Source organism: Marmota marmota, unplaced genomic scaffold, assembly GCF_001458135.2.
Source record: "Marmota marmota marmota unplaced genomic scaffold, marMar, whole genome shotgun sequence".
Classification (NCBI taxonomy): Eukaryota; Metazoa; Chordata; class Mammalia; order Rodentia; family Sciuridae; genus Marmota; species Marmota marmota.
In genome coordinates this window covers 3,406,433-3,425,834 of record NW_026000016.1, presented here as the reverse complement: position 1 = coordinate 3,425,834, position 19,402 = coordinate 3,406,433, and the positions used below count along the sequence as shown (strand labels likewise).

Genomic DNA, 19,402 nt, shown 5'->3' with positions numbered 1-19,402 from the left:
CTCATTGCTATCTGGAGAAAATAAAAAATGTTCTAAGATTCAGCAGAAAATATTTAAGTTAAATTCAAGAAATACCTAGGAAAAGTCAGAAAAGAATATCTAAGTTAAGTTAGAATACCTTCCTCACAAGAGATCTATCACAAAGTGTGAGGAAGGGTGTTTTGTGATGCAAGTTGCAGATTTTTAAAAATATGCTATACTCTTCTAGAGTTTATATATTTAAAAAAACTCTAAACCTTTCATTGATGTAGTACTAAAAGGTAATCTTTTGCACAGAATAATTGTTCTAAAAATTATCGCATGCTAATGGCACTTCTTGAAAGATATTAAGATAAATTTAAAGATTAGTCACATTGCATTGCTATTAGAGAACCAAATTCTAAGCATCAAATTGTAGTCATTTCTATCATTAGAACAGGGATTCAAAATGTTGAGCAAATTATAACTATGGAAGGCACATATGTGCATCTATACCAGAGTTTTTTGAAGTTTTAAAACTTTACACCATATTATGGTTTGGATGTGAGGTATCCACCAAAAAGCTCATGTGTGAGACAATGAAAGAAGGTTTAGAGAAGAAATGATTGGATTATAAGAACCTTAATCCAACCATTGAATTAATCCCTGATGGGGGTTAACTGAGTGGTAACTGAGGCAGGTAGGGTGTGGCTGGAGGAGGTGGGGCATGGCTTTGTGGTATAAATTTTGTATCTGGTAAGTGGAGTCTCTCTCTGCTTCCTGATCATCATGTGAGCTGCTTCCCTCCACTACTCTTCTTCCATGATGTCCTGCCTCACGTTGAGTCCCAAGGAATGGAGGCTACTGTCTATGCAGTGAGATCTCTAAAACTGGGAGGCCCAAAAGAAACTTTTTCTCCTCCACAATTGTTCTGGTTGGTTCTTTTAGTCACAGTCACGTAGTAGCTGACTAAAACAGACCACGAAAAGAAAATACCTATCTACTTCACAAGGTACCTGCATGTGTATAACCATGCCTAGATCCTTTTCTTTTAATATGGATTTTGAGCCATTAAACTGATTCCATTCCCAGCTAATGGGTCGAAGTGCCAGGAAGCCTTGACCTGCATGCCTCACTACTCTGTGGGTCTTCCTTACCACTTTTGGTCATGAAGGAGCAAACAGAATAGACAATGAAAGGACAAAGTTACAGCTGAGTTCTTGAACAGGATCATCCTTAGAAAAGGGAGATGGCTATCTATGTGGCTCAGTTTATCATTGCTGGAAAAGGCTCTGCCCCCCAAATATGATATTCTGTTGCCTGCATTGTGTTCCCAAGTAAACTATCACAGACTCCTTCATCCTGAAAATGTCAGGCAATTTCAAGATTGCACATGCAAAATCTATGCTTTTTTTGTAGATTTGCAGTAATTACCTGATGCTGCACTGTGACTATGGGGTGTGGTGGGGGAGGGAGAAGTCATGTGTGTGGAATGAGGGAAAGTGGAGGGGAAGTGAGGTGAAGGGTGTCCAGGACAAAATCTGATTATCTCATAATGAGGCCTATGAAATGCAGACTCTGTGTCAAAAGCAAAATGTTGAAAAAACTGAAATAATTTGAGAAAAATGAAGAATAGCTGATCTGTGAAAGTCTAGGTTCTGATTTCAGAAGAATTTTTCATATAAAAGAGCTTGTAAGTGGCAGATATTTCACTATGAATCTCTGCTCATGAGTGCTGTCCATAATGTGAGCATTGAAAGGTCTAACCTTCTGATTTGGAGATCGAAGTTAATGCTCATGTTGGTTTTCTCAAGACGTGGAACTGCAAACCGGAGGCCCAGAGAATACTGAAAACAATGACAACAACAACAGAACACACAAAGGACACAAAGTTATTATGTGAAAATATTTCCTAAGTAATTCCTCCAAAAATCGAGACTTAGTCTCTGTAATATCCTTTTATCTGCTTCTGCCCTGGGTGACTGAGAGCTGAGAGGAAGTCATGGAATCAGACTTCAGGGGTCCAGAAGATTCAGGTCAATCTATATTTTGTCCTGTACCCCTTCTTTTTATGTCACCTCCCTAATGCATTTATTGGCATCAACCCAAATATATGAGAGGATTGGTTCAGAAATCTATGATGCTTCCGTTTGATAGACATTATATAGTTGTTTGAATTATAGCTATAAGGTCAATGCAATAATGTGGATGATGCTGTTGATGTAATAGTGAACAACAAAGAATAAAAGTTACAAAGTTCTTTGTGTAACTTGTTTTAAAAAGTCTATGCATGGAAAAATTACCACATGGGAGTGGGGATGTATTGGAGGGAAGTATTCCACAACAATATGTTAGGTTAGGGTTATGGTTGTATGGATCATTTTTTCCTCCTTTATTTCCATTTTTTTAAAAAAACTGCTCTTATTATTATTATTTTTTGCTCTATTATTTTTATAATTTAAAAATAGGGGCTGGGAATGTGGCTCAAGTGGTAGCACGCTTGCCTGGCATGCATGGGGCCCTGGGTTCGATCCTCAGCACCACATAAAAATAAAATGAAGATGTTGTGTCCACTGAAAACTAAAAAATAAATATTAAAAAAATTTAAAAAAAGAAAATAGATTTTAAAAACGGAGAAAACAATCATATAAAATGAGGAAGTTGGAATAATAGTTAACATGTCTACAAAATTACATTATTCTTCCAAGCACTGTACTATGCCTATGTGCCTCATGTCCTGTAATTAAGACAAGCACTCTGAGATAGGTACAGTGGTTGACATTTTATAAATGAATAGCAATCTGAGGATTAAAGAGATGTCTTGCTCCAGGTGCAGAGCAATAAACTACAGAGCAGGAATTTAAACCCTTGCATAATGACTCCAGAATCACAGCTACTATACTATGAGAATAAAATCGAATCTAAAAACACATTAATGAGAATCAATAAAATTCTAAGAGTAAATTATCATTTTGGTCATAGATCATCCTCATTATTTCACTGGACTTTATGGAATGTGCTAAGGGCTAAACACCATCCTAGTAGCTTTACTTACACCATCTCAGTGTCTTACTTCAAAACTTCCTACAAGTAGGTTTTTCCCCATTTCTCTGTGACTTGCCCAAAGTATCATAGCTGATAAGTGGCAAAAGCCTGTATTTAAACCAAGATGTATCTTAATTATAAAGCATGTGCACCCTCATGCTCCAGTAACAAGCAAGTCCTTTCTAATTCCAAATGGGTGATTTTTTTTTTGTCAGGCCATTGCTCATGCTCTTTTCTTTGAGAGATTTTTTTTTAAGCCTTTTGCTACTTGAAGAACTCCTACTTAGGCTTCAAAACTCAGGATTAGAGTTGTTGTCTAAGTTCTGTAGTCATCGGCCAGGCCAGGAAGAATTTTTACCTCTTTATTCTCGGTCTCCTTGTACTACTCTACCACAACTCAAATCTATGACTTTGCAAATTTAGATTTTCATATTGAAAGGAAATTGCGTATTTTCATATTTATATTGTCAGATTCTAGTTTAGCAAGAGGCATACAGAAGGATGCAGTAAAAATTGTTAAAAGAATGATGGGAGGGTGCCCTTGTTTGCACACACCCATGATGGGAATTGTACAGTATTGTGAATGAGGCTGCTTCATGTTGGTCTTCAGTATAGAGCAGTTCACAGGGATGAAGACAAATCAAGGCATGGCAAGGTCATATTGATAAGAGGCACATGTGGTCTTAACTCATACCTAACACCAGATCTTGGGATATTCATTTCAAAAATTTTTTTGATCTCCCCTCCTTTTTTCTCTTTTCATTTTCTTATAGAAAACTTGCGAGTTGTTAGGAACCTTATTGTCGTGAACTATTTTCTATTATAACTACTAAAGGAATATGACTTTACTATTTAAAAATCAGAAGTAAAACTTCTAAATACTACCTTGAGTGTTTTGTTATGCTAAAAGTCACTTGGAAATTAATTTTTTGAAAATATTGGGACTGAGATAAATATTCCTGGTGATTTATGATTTTTTTAAAAAAAGATTTAGAGCTGCATTTCTATTTGGAATTTTACTACAATTCACTGAGAGTCTTTTAAAAGTACAAAATGAAGAAGTAAATAAATCAAAGTCTTTTATAACAAAACAGAATGCAATAAAATTTGATGTGTTTAAGGGCATTAAGGGGTAAGATAAGAAAGCTATTAGGTTTCTCCTACTAGAGAACTCGGAGATAAATAAATGTAAACAATTTACTTCCCTGACTTTTAAAGATTATTTGCTGGTAAAATGGATTGACATCCTTTCACATAAACACATTTGTGGTTCAGACCACACCGCCATTTTTACCCTCCTTTTTGAATGACACTGGTGGCCAGTTTTTGCTCCAAGACGATCCTCTGTTATCAATGACCTTATACAAACTCTAGTCCAGATTTAACACTTACCAATACTGGAGAAGGACAGAGTGACTACACCTACAGATGCTAACTCTATGGCACCATGTCAGTTCATTTTCATTTGTCCTTAGGTAATCATATTGGGTGGTTGGATATTTTTCTTCAAAACTGGCAAAAGAATTTATTAGCTTCTAACTAAAAAGGATTATAGTGAAAAATGTTCTAATATCTCAGTTTGGACATCCCATTCTCTTCCATGGAGTCATTTTAAAGTCTCATCTGCTCTTCATTAGTTTTTATCCAAATCGTCTCACAGTTTTGCAGACCAGACAGAGTAAGGTCTTTGTGTTAGGCCTGGTTTAAATCTAGGTTCTGTCTTCAACTTCTGTGTGACTTTGGGTAATTCATTTGATTTCTTTGTGCCCCAGTCTCCTCATCCATAAATTGCAGGAATACTTGACTCATGGGGTTGTTTTGGAAAATTGAATAAAAGAACACAAAAGTACCCCCTTTCTCCAGGGATGGGTTTATAACACACAGGAGAATCGATCCATGTTACCCAACAGTAATCTGTTAGAGGAATTTACCTTTCACTTAAATATTTTTTTGACCCAAGAAGTAAGTTTACTGGACTACAGCTTGGTACATTTTTTTAAAATACCCAATATCAGTGTACAGTCTATATAGTCTATATTATTCTTGTTTATATCCTGAAGTATAAATTGGGAATATATATTATTTGAGAAAAAAGTTTCACATGCTCAGGTAATTTTGTGAAGCATTGGCCTAAAAGATTTATTTACTGGAAGGCTTCTCTGTGTGTGCCTAGATCTCCCAGGGAAGGACAGGATGCTCTTAGTGACTGCAGAGCTCCCTTTAAAAGGATGTCCAGAGGAGCAGCACTCTTTAGAATCCATGGAGAAGTCACTTGAATACAAACCTACATATAATTATAACTTTTCATAAGATTTTTCAAACAAACCATTTCATTGATAAATATGAACACTAATTTTAAATCCAAGAATATGTTAGCTCAGTTTATGGAAGATTTAATTATGTAGTATTTTCAGATTTCAGAATTTTTTTTCCTGCCTTATGACTTTATAATATAATTGCCATGATGAGATTTATTATAAGAAGTTACTATGTGTGGACTTAAACTAGGATTACATAAAAGAAATTGATTGTCCATAAGTAGTCCTGAGTGGAAAGTTCCTAAATCTGGAAACAGAAGTAAAAGAAGGAGGAGAAGGAGAAAAACAAATAACTCCTATTCTTTTACAAGCATGTTAGAGAAAGTCATCAACCTTTTTGCCCTTGCTATCAACAATTTTCTGTTATTTTTCAAATGAATACCTAGCACAATTGATTCAAAAGCTACAGTATAGCAATAATTTAAATATGAATACTGTGAATAATATCCATATAGGAAGGTATACTGAAAATAATAGTTAAACTTTTTTTGCTAAAATTAAGTTATTTTAAGTCCTCCCCGTACATTTTATTTATTTTTTAATTCAAGGGGGAAAGTCTTTATAAAATTAAAAAAAATATTAAAGGAAAAAAATCTAGGAAGAACATCTTCATAGATTTGCTGAAAAAGACTCAAATGTAAAGTCTAAAAAGAAACTCTGTAAAAGTCAACATCTTTTTGTATTTTTGACCTGTGATCATCAGTCTATGGTTCTAGTGCTAAATTCTTCCACCTTGGTAATTTCCTGCCTAATTTGTCTTGGGTGCTGTGTGCTAGGTTGATGAGTGCTAATGGGGGAGTACGATTTCTCTGTAAAATTCAATTCGACGGAAATTGGTACATTCTGCTGGTTTTCTCTTACATTTGTTCCAGCCGCCATAGGGTTCCCAAGGTCACACACCACCATCCTGGTCACATTTTCCATCTTGTACTCACAGCTCAGTGGCCGCAGTACCTACAACGGGAAAGAACACCAGCTTGGATTTCAAGGGGCAGAATAAATTACATCCCGGACATGAAGCATGTGGGGCCTGGGAGCTGCCCTTGATTTCAAACACCTGTGTGAGAAGGGCTGCACAGAAATTAATCTGTGACCACTGACTCAGAAGAAATCTGAGAGAAAAAGGGGAAAGTAAAATTTTAGAAGAAAATGTGTTAAATGGTAAACATGGGCTTCACCGAGGAACACAATGCTCATATTCACGTGAATATTTTGGACATTATTTTCACTGATGTTAATGTTAAACTCAGGGCATGAATAAACAGACATTCCTTATGTTAATCTGGCAAAAGCGAAATCCAGTAACACGTATGGTTCATCACAAGACTTGATGAACATTTGCAAGAGAATTTCCTTGAATACAAATTTCTACCCATCATGGTCTTGTCTAGAGTTAATTTTGTTCAATACTCCAAATATGCAAAGAGAAGACTTTTATACTTAACTAGTATAATTCCAATCTCTTTGCTTCTCCCTATATCCTGTTTTGATTAGAGTTTATAAAAAGTCAACTTGGAAGAACTCTACCCTAGAGAAGGGGAGGTAAAAGGAGTTTATCTTTGCTGCCTTCTGCTCCTCCCACCTCTACTTCCTGTCCTCATGCTACTCCCAGCTGCCTAGAAATCCCTCCCTCGACTCTCATCCTGACTCTTTTTCCATAATCTGGAACCTACTGGCCTATGCCCCTGCTCTCCATTGGATGATAGCTACTTATACTAATCCATTATCTTGCTCTAACTATTACATGTCATCAATTCCCAAAGATAACCTTGCAATATGATTATTTTTTACAATGGATCACCCTTTTGGGGATTTCTGTCCTGGAGATAATTCCCACCAAGATGGTCCTTTACCTATCAGAAGTGTTGAAATTTTATGGAAGGAAGAAATGTGAAATTTTCAAGTAAAAGTATTGGAAAAGATCCTCTATTTCTTTCTTTCTACTTTAGTAATGAAAAACCCCAAATCCAAACCCAAATCAAAACAACAAACTCTAAATTCCAGACATCCACATAGAGAATTCCCTAGGCAAATCACACACTTTGAGACTTCAACACACACAGTCTTAACTAAAGGGAAAGGAGTGAATCACTGACATTTGGAAGCACATTTAACACACGCTCTCTCCAAATACCCTGAATGACATGTTAGTTACGCTGAAGGAACCAAAAAGCATATTTTCCAAAAGCTGGTCATCTTCTCTTTTCTAAAGTTTGATTTAGCAAGTATTCAACTTCTTAAAATCCCATAACTAATCCTAATTACACAGAGATGTTTCATGTTGAGATTATTAACTCAGACATGAAGACAGAATAAAAAGCTTTCACAAGTGCCCATATGTCCCTTGAATATAATTCAAGGATTTAGTTTTTATAGAAAATATTTTTTCATCTTATCTAAGTCTTAAAGGATAAATGAGGACATTTTCCCAGCTTTCTAGAAATAGTTATTTGAAATCAATCAAAGGTTTTTCTCACTCCCACATCCCCTCCACCCTCTGTCTTTTTTTAACCTTTATTTCCTTTCTACGAGAGAAACAATGATTGTTTTTCTAGATATTTCTAGATTATTTTCGTCAGCAGTTCCAGGAACATTTTGGTTCTAATCTGTTTATAGCTCTTAAAGTATGATTCACTCACATATTCATCCACTAAAAATATTTACTGTGGACCAGCTATTTATCAGGTTTTGATAGATAAGATCTTTTGCCCTCATTGAATTTCTAATTAATATTATAATGGTAGCAATAAATTACCAGCCATTATAACAAGCAATGGAAACATATTATTATGTAGGAGCTGGTAAGTTTTATAACAGGAGAAATAAATCATGATAAAGGAGAACATACACATGGATTTGAGCAATTGGAGATGTCCGTGGTGGGGGTGGCATTTAAGTTGAAGGGGACAATGCTTGCCAGTGGTTAGACAGGTGAGATTTGAATCTTGATTCTGCTAGAAACAATGATTGTTGTAATCTTGGGCATGCTACTTAATTTCTCCTTATCTAAAAAACAGGTATCATGATAGCAGTTTCTCTATAAGGTTGTTATGGGGCTTGAATAAATTATATACCTACAAGAGCTCCAAACAGTATCTAGCCCATAGCCACTGTTAATAAATATTAGCAACCTCAATTATTATTAAGTCTCAGTTATTAGTACATCTCAATTATTATCAGTGTCTGAAGGATGAGTAAAGAGAGGTAAGTTAGGTGAGCAGAAAGAACCAGTAAGCCATGGTGAGGCTAAAGAGGTGAGCTGGGGTGGCAGTATGAATAGCTTCAGAAGTCATGTGAAGGATTTGGATCTTATTCCCCAAACAACAGGGAACTGGTGAAGATTTCAAGTCAGAGAGTGACATGGTCAGATGTGCATTTGAACAAGATGGTTTTCTCTGTAGTGAAGGGACTGGTATCAGGCAGATGGGAACATGAATTAGGAGACTGTTGGAAAAATCTGGTTAATGGGTCATGCCGATTGAGAGGAAGGCAGAGTCAGTGCCAGTGGATGGAGAGGTGGAATATGGACTAAGAAATGAAGGACTGGCTTTAGGCTTTCGGAAATTGGGTGGCTACTGCTGCCATTCTCTGAGATAGAAATACAGAAGGAGTGTGTGGTGGGAAGACAAAAGTCAAGTTAGGGACAGGCTGAAGGTGAGGTGCTTGGAGAGATTTAAGTGAAGATGTGTATGAACTACCTAGAACAGAAGGGGCTTTGTAGAGACAGAAAGAAGAGTGGTTCCTAGGGTATGGGAAAAAAAGGGTAATGGGACTGTAATGAAGACAGAGTTTCAGTTTGGGATAATGAAAAGTTCTGGAACTGGAAACTGTGATGGGTGTACAGCAGTGTGAACGTAAGCCACCGGATTGCACACTGCGGATGGTGAAAATGGTAGATCGGACCTCACACATATTTTATTATAACAACAATAATAAGGCACATAGGCCTTATTTCCTAGAAAAATTTAGAAGAAAAATCAATGAAAGAAAGTGTATAGGTTGGCTCAATTCATGTTTCTAGAGAAAGTAATAATCAGCATCTAAAAGATGAATGTTTTCAAGAACAACAATAAAACTCCCAAATATACAATCAGATAATTCCTAATACTTTTCCCCTTAAGAGAATGTTTTACTAAAAAAACAAAACCTAAACTGCATTTAAATGAAAAGGTTCACAAACCTCAAACTGTATTAAAAACAAAGAAGGAAACAGAATGTGGCTTAGTCTTGTAAAATTCAAAGACTGAGTAAAAATCTTGGCCCAAGGGAAATTGATGGAGAGAAAAATTTGCTAAGGGTTCATTTGAGATGACGGATAAGGTCGATGGTATTATTTACAGCCAACCACAGAGTGATAAGCCCTCTCCCAGGTTTTCCATTGCAACCAAGGGAACAGTCAGCTGAAAGTTTTGCTAAAAGAACATGGATGTTTTGTTTAATGAAGTCAGGGGTGGAGTGACACAAAGGGAATCAAAACAAAAACGTGAGTGGAGCTCTGGAACATTTAAAAAAATATCACACTTGAGCTTCATGTTTGTAATTTGCTCACATATTATTTGCATAAATATTTATAGATGATTTTTCTTTCTTTCTAGAGGTTTGTTACACGATGACAGTTTTCAACTCAAAATGGTCATCAAACACCATCTTTATAAGCATACATAAAAGTGCTCCATTTATTCTCATATTTTCATATCTTGAAGTAACTTTAATGGAGAAATGAGTAAGGAAAATCACGTAACTAGAGGAAGAAGAAAATGAAATGATTATAGGCCATTCACTGGAGAAATGAGGGGACAAATTGATTTTCATGTCTGAAATGGGGACAGGAAGGAACAGGTTGTACAGCTTCATACACTTCTGAAAAGAAATGGGATGAATTTTCCTCTTCCTAGTCTCATTGCTGACATGGAAAAGAGAAAAAATTTGGACCATTTTTTAAACTCCTTTATTGAGGTATGATTGACACAACCAAAGCTATACGTATTCAATGGATACAACTTGATGAACTTGGAGATATTTGTTCTATGAATTTCTTCCATTGAAACTCATAATAATTTTAAATGAGTCAAAGATACTTGATTCTTTTTCATCTGGATTCTTCTTTTCTTTTACAGGGAAAAGATAATTTAATTAAAACAAAATTCCTGAAACTAGAAGTGCTAACAGAGTGTTTCATATTCCCTAAGTATTAAAATAGCTTTAAAACAGCAATATCAAAACAGAGGAATCCCTTTTTATTAAATTATTAGAACTCCTTAATCATTAGAAAAAAAATCATTAGAACTCCTAGTGGTTTCAGTATTTGGAAACCAGCAAGACATTTAATAAACTTTAGTTAAATAAATCCTTCAACAAGTATTTAAGGAGTGCCTATGATGTGCCTGTTCCTATTGAAAGAAATGTGGAACTTGGTCTCTACTCTCAATTGTGAGTTTTGTATACTTCTGAAACTGAGGGACTCTTAATTAATCTATAATGAATTCATAATAGTTTTCTAGACCAAGTGATTAAGAACACTGTAGGAGCAGAGGATATATTGAGGTGGGAAATTTCATGTTCTGATAACGAATGTAAAGAGGATAAATAGCATTAGTGTCATTTTAACAAACACAAGAACATAGAAACAGGTTTTTTTTTTTTTCCTGGTCACAATCCCAAAGTGGACCAAGAAGAAAGAAAAATTTACTAGTTTCCTTTCCAGTTCCTGTCCAGGTTGTTATCAGTGCTCAGCAAGATTGGCTGGACCTTTTCCCCCAACCAATAATCAAAACCAGGCTCTAGTGACCTGCTGGGAACTAAAAGGAACTCAAAACAAACCTTGAAAATCCCACAAGAATGGAGAGTTAGCCTGGGATATTAGCTGATCTACCATTTGTCCAGCTCTGTTCTCTTCCTTGCTTCAGCTTTCAGTCTTTGGCAAACTTACCTTTGTACTGTGGCAAAGACAGACATTACCACAGTGTAAACCCTTCATCCTACCATGATTTGACAGAGCAAGGTACCATTTTGTTCTCTCTCAGTTAGGAAGAAACTCACTCAGGCTTGATGTGAATTTGAAAGCATACCCAGCTCCTTACTTCAAATAATTTTCAGGCATTACCTTGTTGTTACGTTCAATGCCAACATAATCCGCCTCTTCTGGTATCATTACAAAGAGTTCCGCTTCATAGGCCCCCTCCCCTTCATTTCTTGCGTTTATTATGAGCATAAGGTGATTTTCATCTCCAATGATAATCTGGTGCTTATCTCTAAAAAAATGTAGTTTTAGGAAGAATGATTAGTTTATTCTATTTCTCTGACTTCATGGATTTTCTTTTAAAATAATTTAGGAGGGAAAAGGAACAGAGCAAATACTAAACTAGAACTTCAACAAAGAAGATAGATCATCAGGAAGGAGTGGCAGGAAGAGTCAGGAGAACTGTGTCTGGTTGGGAATAGCAGAAAAACACCCAGTGGGGTGCTGGGAATGTTTGACAACCAGATCTCAAACCACAAGAAAACTAATTTATAGCATTTGTGGATTCCAATGGTATAAATCGTCTCACTGTAGTTAATTCCAAGCTACCAATATACTTAGCAACCTGCTAGCAAAAAGTTCTGCAAAATTAACATTTGGCTTAAAAGCCAGAATTAAGCAGCTTCAGAACACTGCTGAAAACATATATTAGGAAGAAAATAGGTTATGAGAAAAAAGAGAGATGGTTTAGAAAGTAAGAAGGGACATGACACACTTATGATAAAAAGGAAGAAACGGGCAGATCAAACAGGATCCTAAATGGCTGATAGAAGGTTTTGAAGGATTTTGAAGAACCTTAATTCACTTTGAACTCCAAATCAAACCAACATTTAGAAATGACTCTTCCACTTTTGACCTTCACTCAAATCCATTGCTTTTGACACTTGGTAAATTATGAAGTTTGGGCAAAGTTCCCTTGAGAAATTACCATACAGATTCCAAACTATGGCAGTAACCATAGTTTCTGGGAGAGGAAGGAGCACAAATCTGCTTTTGCTACCAGAGGATGTTTTATATCTCAGTCTGAATTCTTTCTGAAATTACAGATGCTGGAGTCTGGGCCCCCAGTTACTGACAACTAGGAAGCCCTTTGATTCTTATTTGACTTTCTGACATCTTATGCTTTACTCCCTTCTGTGCATTTTAAGTTCCTTTTCTTCCAGCAAGTTAAAATGAATTTTGTTTTGACACTTTTAAGGATGGCTTTGAGCCATGCATGCTGTGAAAACCAGTTTGGTTAAGGTGTAGATAGAACCCCCTCTCTGAATGCTTTGCCCACTTGACTCAGGCAAGTAAATATAACCCCAGCCACCCTGTATGTGAGTTTACTTTTAACAAAAAACATTGTTTTTTTTTTTAACTTTTGTTGAAAGACGAAATAGCTCAGGCAAAATCTCAGGGTGTCATTTGACGCCAATGGCAAAGAAATAACCAAACCCCAGGATAACCCAAAGTGTTGCCAAACTCAAGAATTTCAAGTAAGTTGCTTTTTTTTTCTCTAGTTGGAAGTGTGTACCTTATCCAGAGAAACTTTAAATAAACACCTGTATTTCATTAGATAGAATGCACACATTTATTTATTTAAACTCACGGTCTAGCTGACAGCTTCAAGTCAGGAACACACAGATTATCTTCTCCACAGTCCACCAGGATGTGAGCCTATATTGTACACGCCACACATCAGGAATAATCTGGGAAAGCCTGAATCATATCCTTTCTCTTGAAAATTCCAAGCAATTCCAAAAATTAAACCAAAACTTTTATCTCATGATGTCCAATTCTACCCAGTCCTGTACCCTAGGTTATGAGGTGACCTCTCAACATGGGCTAGTTTACCTTGTTGTCTAATTCCAATTCATTTTGAAATGTCAGTCAAGTATGATATGTGTCATTGTTTTGAGTATTATAGGCTGTGTTGCTTCTATTACTGCCACATTTTGAACAAATTAAATCTTGGTTGCATAAGGGGAGGGGCTTCAGAAAACATCAGGATGCAGTGTTTCAGGAAACATGTTAGAAAAAACTCTTAGAAAAAAGAAAAAAACCTCCCAAATGTTGCATAACTATATACAGGAAAGAAAACATCAGGGGCCAGCCTTCATCTCAGGTCACAGGAACCCGCACCCCCCAGAGGTTACCTGTCAAAAGTGCCACCAAAGTTCATCGAGGACATACCTGTTCAGTAACGACATTGTCCCTGTAGTGGTTTAGTATTGGGTTCACTTCCAGGCCTTCTTTAAAGGTGGATTCATCCAAGCTGTAATTCAAACTAATATTGATTGGAGATAATTTATCTCGGAATTCTGTTTCATCCTAGGAAAAATAACCACAAGCTCAAGAGAGGCTCCGTGAAATAGCTGCAAGATGTTGGTCTGCAAAAGGCAGGCAACGCTCGACATTGCTCAGTGAAAGTGACTGATAGAGCAACGACCACAGCAAAAGGTTTAGACACATGCTGATTTATGTGGTATATAGTAGCTAGCGTAGTTAGTTTATGTTCAGTGATGCAATCATTTGGAGCCCCAGCTTCACCAACATGTGCTTCTAGAGGGAAACTTTGGGATCTCTAGATTGTCAACAACTCACACAAAATCAGTCAAGTTGTAAAGCAAAAGATTACACTTATATACTGTAAATGCAATGAAAACCATCAAGAATTGGGATTTTTGTTTTCAGGAGATTGCCATAATTTATGAGTACTCTTAGGCTCAGGGGAAAAAAAAAACATCTTGATTCTCTTCTTCCCTTATTATTTCTTTAAGGCCTGGCTTGCATGAACTTCAAAACATCTTCAGCACATTTCACGTTCCCTTGATAAAAGGCACAGAATTCTTCCAAGGAGAGGCTAAACACCCAGTAGCAAGCACACATCGGGCCTGTCACCCTTTATTTGTGCCATTTAAGGCCACAGTAAGCTGTGTGAGTCATGCCTGGCTTTTCACGTGTGAATGTGGCTGTGAATCTCTGGTCTTCCCTAGGGTTCCTCTTGCTAACCAGTCCCTTATGGGAGAAGAAATGAGAATAAATGACCATCACCCAACCACTGGCAAGGTGAAGGTCGATACTTGCGTTATAAATATTTGGACTTTTCAAATTTCATGGCAGGTTTTAGAGTTGTAAAAACATATTACTTTTAAAAACCATAATTATAAATTACTTTTAATAAAAGCCTTGAATGCCTAATGTTTTCCTAAGTTGGCTTTGAAATGCATACTGATAAAAATCTAACAACATGACATACTTGCATTGGATAAAAACTCAAATAAATTGTATTGAACTTTTATGATCTTTAGAGGGGAGGCACTTAGAAATGAAAACCACCTGAGTTGAGTGCTGTTATCAAGATTTTGTTCAAAACAGAAAGAAGCCTTAGAAATTAAGAGCAACAGATCATTAGGTTAGTTGAAGTCAGGGTCAGGAAGAGTATTCAACCTTGAAGTTTCCTCCTATGAAAATGAAAATAGATGGGGATCTCTGGAGACAAATAGGATGACTACATGGGGGAAAATGACTGGAATTTAGATTTGCATGTGAGAGGCCACGAAAATGATTTCTGCAACACTTACTCGAAGGTAAACGACAAAATCCTGGCACTGGAGGGATTTCTGACGCTTTATCACCAGAGGGAAGAGGAGATGGGGTTGATGGTTACCCAGGAAGAGTGTTCTTTTAATGGCTCCTTTCTGTTTCAGGGAGTCTAACTGCACCTCAGCTGTCAGGGCTGAATAGAATCAGGGGAGGAAAAGTATTCAGATATGAATTCTTATTTTAAATTGCTTATTCAGGAAATATTTTTTTTTCTAATTAGCTGAGATCAGATACATACATGAACTGAACAACAAAGTTACAAAGTATTCTCCAAGCTCAAATTTTTTTTTGTAATGTTTTACAGATTGTCATTTTCCTCACAATTATATACTTTATACATAATAGTAATAACAGTTATTGAAGTAATATTATGTACAAGTCTCCAAAAGTGCAATAGAAATCTGGGTGTTGAGTAAGGGATCTTTAGTTTTATATAGTCTATGCAGAGAGATGATTACTGTTCAGTTTTCTTGGTACAGTACAGGAGTATACTCACCTATTGTGTTTGAAATGCTCTGACCTGCTACAGATGCACATACTCTTAAAGAAAAGCTATAAAAAATAGTCAATAATTGATTGGTTAATACAGTTTTGAATCTGAAGTAGAAATCTTCCTATCCTTTTCCCCCATTAAAACGAACACATAATTTTCCCTTTATATTTTTAATGGTACACACACACACACACACACACACGTTTCCCACAAGTCTGCCACAACACCAATACAATTAAGACAGGTAACTGGCCATAGGAAAGTAATATTTGAAAAAATTACTAGAGTTCAACTGATTTAACAATTGATCAACTAATACCCGGCAGCTTTTATTCAGTGGATACATATAAATATCTTTCATATGCAATGGAGTGAAGAACAAGGCAGGACAGTGGTGGATAGTAATGGCAAAGCCTAGATTAGTAGGAACATGGCCCCATCTGCAACACTGAAAGATCCAGTGTGGTTACAGCATCCATCAAGGTATGGTAGTTGGAGGAGGCACAGCTGACTTGGTGGAATGATGGGAAACAGGGCTTTGAAGTCATGCTAAATAGTGTGAATTTAATCCTAAAAAGCATAGAATAGCACACTCTGCTTAACCTACATCACCCACTCTGCTTGGAAAGACTGGAACTTGGTGGTAGCATGCTAGATGCGGGGTAAGACTGGCAGTAGAGGGAAAAGAAAAAGGAGGACAAGAGAAAGAAAATAAGGAGCTTCAGGCTGCTGTCTAGCTAGGTAGGCACAATATATAGGCTATTGGGCTGGGGATATGGCTCAAATGGTAACGCGCTCGCCTGGCATGCCCGGGGCACTGGGTTCGATCCTCAGCACCACATAAAAATAAAACAAAGATGGTGCGTCCACTGAAAACTAAAATAAATAAATGAATATTAAAAAATTCTCTCTCATATATATATATATATATATATATATATATATATGTTGTTGTTGTTGTTGTTTTCTATGAAGACAGCGATGAGAGGACAGATGTACATGGAAGACACTCTACAGTTTTGCCATGAACCTGCCTGAATCCTAATCTAAGGAAATATCTTGCTCTGGCTTCTGGGATGACCTGCACTTGGCCCTGGTCTGTGACCACAGCGGGAATGAGAAACATCCCATTTTCTCCTCCTGAGTTTGTTGAATGTTCTTACCTTCCTCTTGGAAAAATTCTTAAGTTCTAACTAATAGCATGAAAGATGGAGCCTTTTCACATTTCAAAGGAAGTAAAAAATATAAGAAAATACTTATTATGATTTAATGACAGTCTTAAAGATTTTACCAACAAAATACTACAGCATGATTTAAATATTTCCACAGAATTCAAACAAAGTAAATAAGCCCCAATCATACTTTAATTATATGTCGGCTTCCTGTGTCAAACATAATGAAAATGTGTCACATCTGGGATTCATCTATCTCTGACCCCAGTCAATGTCTCCCTTCAGGGTAAATAATTCGCCACATACCATTAAGTCAAAAGTTTCCCGAGATGTCTATGCCATTACAAGTGTTTATACCACTTCCCCAGAGAAATCACAAATTCCGGTGCACTTCTACTTCAATTAGAAGTATTCAAGGACAATGACTAGTTAATCACATCTTTAAATTTTGTAGCAGGTCCGGCTTCCAAAAATGGAATTTTTTTCTGTGCACAACTTTTTTGTTAAAGTCATCTATTGACCTTTATTCTATTTATCATTATTCTGCATAGACAAAGCTCATTAGCTTTTAGAAGATAAATTCATATTTGTAATGAAATGATCGACATGTGTAAATTAAAACAATTTTGGAGTTAGTGTTTTGTTTAATACGAACCGTTCAAAAGCAATATAGATTTTTGGAAAAGGAAGAAATTAAAGCTATGAAAGTAGACATTATTTCCACTCTGTGAGAAGGTATTTGGTAAATGAGGTTATCAACTGAAGGGTTACTGTTGATTTATGGATTATATGTTAGTCTCTGTCTATATTTCTTAGTTTCCTCTTTCTGTTCCTTCAATATCATTAACAACTGGATGACTCACATTTTTCATGAAGCTTAATATAACCACTATACAACTTACTGAATTACTGACAACAGCATCTTTATAACCTGTTGTTTTAAAGATGTCTTTAGCAGAAAAAAAACTTTGTCACAAGTTTCTAAGAACTCTGTGCTAATCTAAAGAGAAAAACCTCAGACTAGTTTAGCAGTGGACTGGCATATTCATCTAAAACACAGAAAAAAAATCTGTTATATACAGATCCATGCACAGACATCATGTGTTTTATATACCGTAGAATTAGGACCACTTGCAGGTTAGTACATAGTTATAAAGTATACTTGGGTTGTCAGGAAAAGCTGTGAACCATTATTGAATTATGATCATATTCGGCATGGCCCATTATTCTGAATAGGTCTGATTGGAACAACAACCATGAAATCAATCCAGACCCCTCATCACATAAATCTAAATGAAACTGTTCACAGACAGTGCTTCTGATATGGTCAGGACAAGACACAATCCTCATACTAATTGCCACCTATGCACGGTTGGAATAATGATCCTGTGATATGAGTCTGCTCATAGCTATCCATGTATGATGAGAAGAAAATGAAATCAATATGAAACTTGATTTAAAAACACAAAACAATTCATTTTTCACTCTCACCAATTCAATCCTTTTTTGATGATGGCAAATATTAGATTTTACATAAAGTTACTTAAATCTGGAAAGGCTTTTTGTTTGTTTTTTCCCAGATTGGTAAATTGACTAGTTAATTTTGCATTTATAAAATGCAAATTTCCACTAGTTTTTTTCTAATTTGTTAAAATTAATTATGCTGATATTTAATGAGTTGGATTTCCTTTTCTTTTTCTAACTTAGAAAGCCAATAGCAGTTATCTTATAAAGCTACACAGCCAATTGAAAGACAGAAATCTACAATAAGCTGGGTTTGGTTATACATGCCTGTATGCCTATGATCCCAGCAACTCAGGAGGCTGAGGCAGGAGGATCATAAATTTGGGGCCAGCCTCAGCAATGTAGCAAGGTTCTAAGCAACTTAATGAACCCCTGTACAAATTAAAAATAAAAAGGTGTGGGGTTGTAGGTCAGTGGTAAAGTGCCCCTGGATTCAATTACCAGTGCCAAAAAAAAAGGAAAGACAAATCTATATTGATGAAAGTGAAGAACCATTTCAGATCTACAGTAAAAGGTTATTCACAGAGGCCTTTCAATTGCTTTGAAAAAACTATGCTAAATTATCAGAATAATAACAATAACTATAAAGAATGAGAGAGACACATTGTATACTAAAACAACTGCTCTCTCTCTATTTTTTATACTCTGAGGTACCATTCAGATTTTTTTTTTTCTTTTCTTTCTTTCTTTTTTTTTTTTGGTACCGGAGATTGAGCTCAGAGGCACTTGACCACTGAGCCACATCCCAGCCCTGTTTTTGTATTTTATTTAGAGACAGGGACTCACTGAGTTGCTTAGTGCCTCACTTTTGCTGAGGCTGGCTTTGAACTCACAATCCTCCTGCCTCAGCCTCCTGAGGGATTAATCTGGGATTACAGGCCCACTCATAAATTTTGCAAATGAGAATAAAATGCCTTTCAGGAAACATGTGCAATAGAATTAAATAAATAACTTTAAAGGAATGTAATATAATTCGTCTACATAAGAATCGCATCTCGAGATCCAACATGGCGGCCGGCAAGGAAGCAGCACTTTCAGTATCTCCACATTAACCGGATCAGAAACACCCATTAAAACAGCTACATTCTACCTACTGAGGAACTTCTAGCAAAATTCCGCTGAAAGGAGACCTGCCAGGAATTAGTAAGTTATATTAGAGGTGACAGTTGGCCCCAGACAAGTGAATCTTGGCCGGCCACGCGGGCGCAGAGGTCCAATCCCGCAGCCACTGCCCAACCGGCTCTGCAAGCGGCCCCCGGCGGCCCGGGGCAGCGAGAAGGGTCCC

At 36.5% G+C, this 19,402-nt stretch overlaps 1 protein-coding gene across 1 annotated transcript in view; it reads right to left on the bottom strand.

Moving 5' to 3' along the window:
• The window catches only part of Itga8 (integrin subunit alpha 8), a 174,898-nt gene that overhangs the window by 60,571 nt on the left and 94,925 nt on the right, over positions 1-19,402 (bottom strand). The window contains exons 16-22 of the mRNA XM_048809772.1: positions 15,425-15,480; positions 14,907-15,061; positions 13,516-13,653; positions 12,932-12,999; positions 11,425-11,572; positions 6,183-6,275; positions 1,726-1,805 (exon numbers count right to left, since the gene is read on the bottom strand). Coding sequence (XP_048665729.1) covers positions 1,726-1,805; positions 6,183-6,275; positions 11,425-11,572; positions 12,932-12,999; positions 13,516-13,653; positions 14,907-15,061; positions 15,425-15,480 — 738 coding nt within the window. The remainder of the gene's footprint in view (positions 1-1,725; positions 1,806-6,182; positions 6,276-11,424; positions 11,573-12,931; positions 13,000-13,515; positions 13,654-14,906; positions 15,062-15,424; positions 15,481-19,402) is intronic.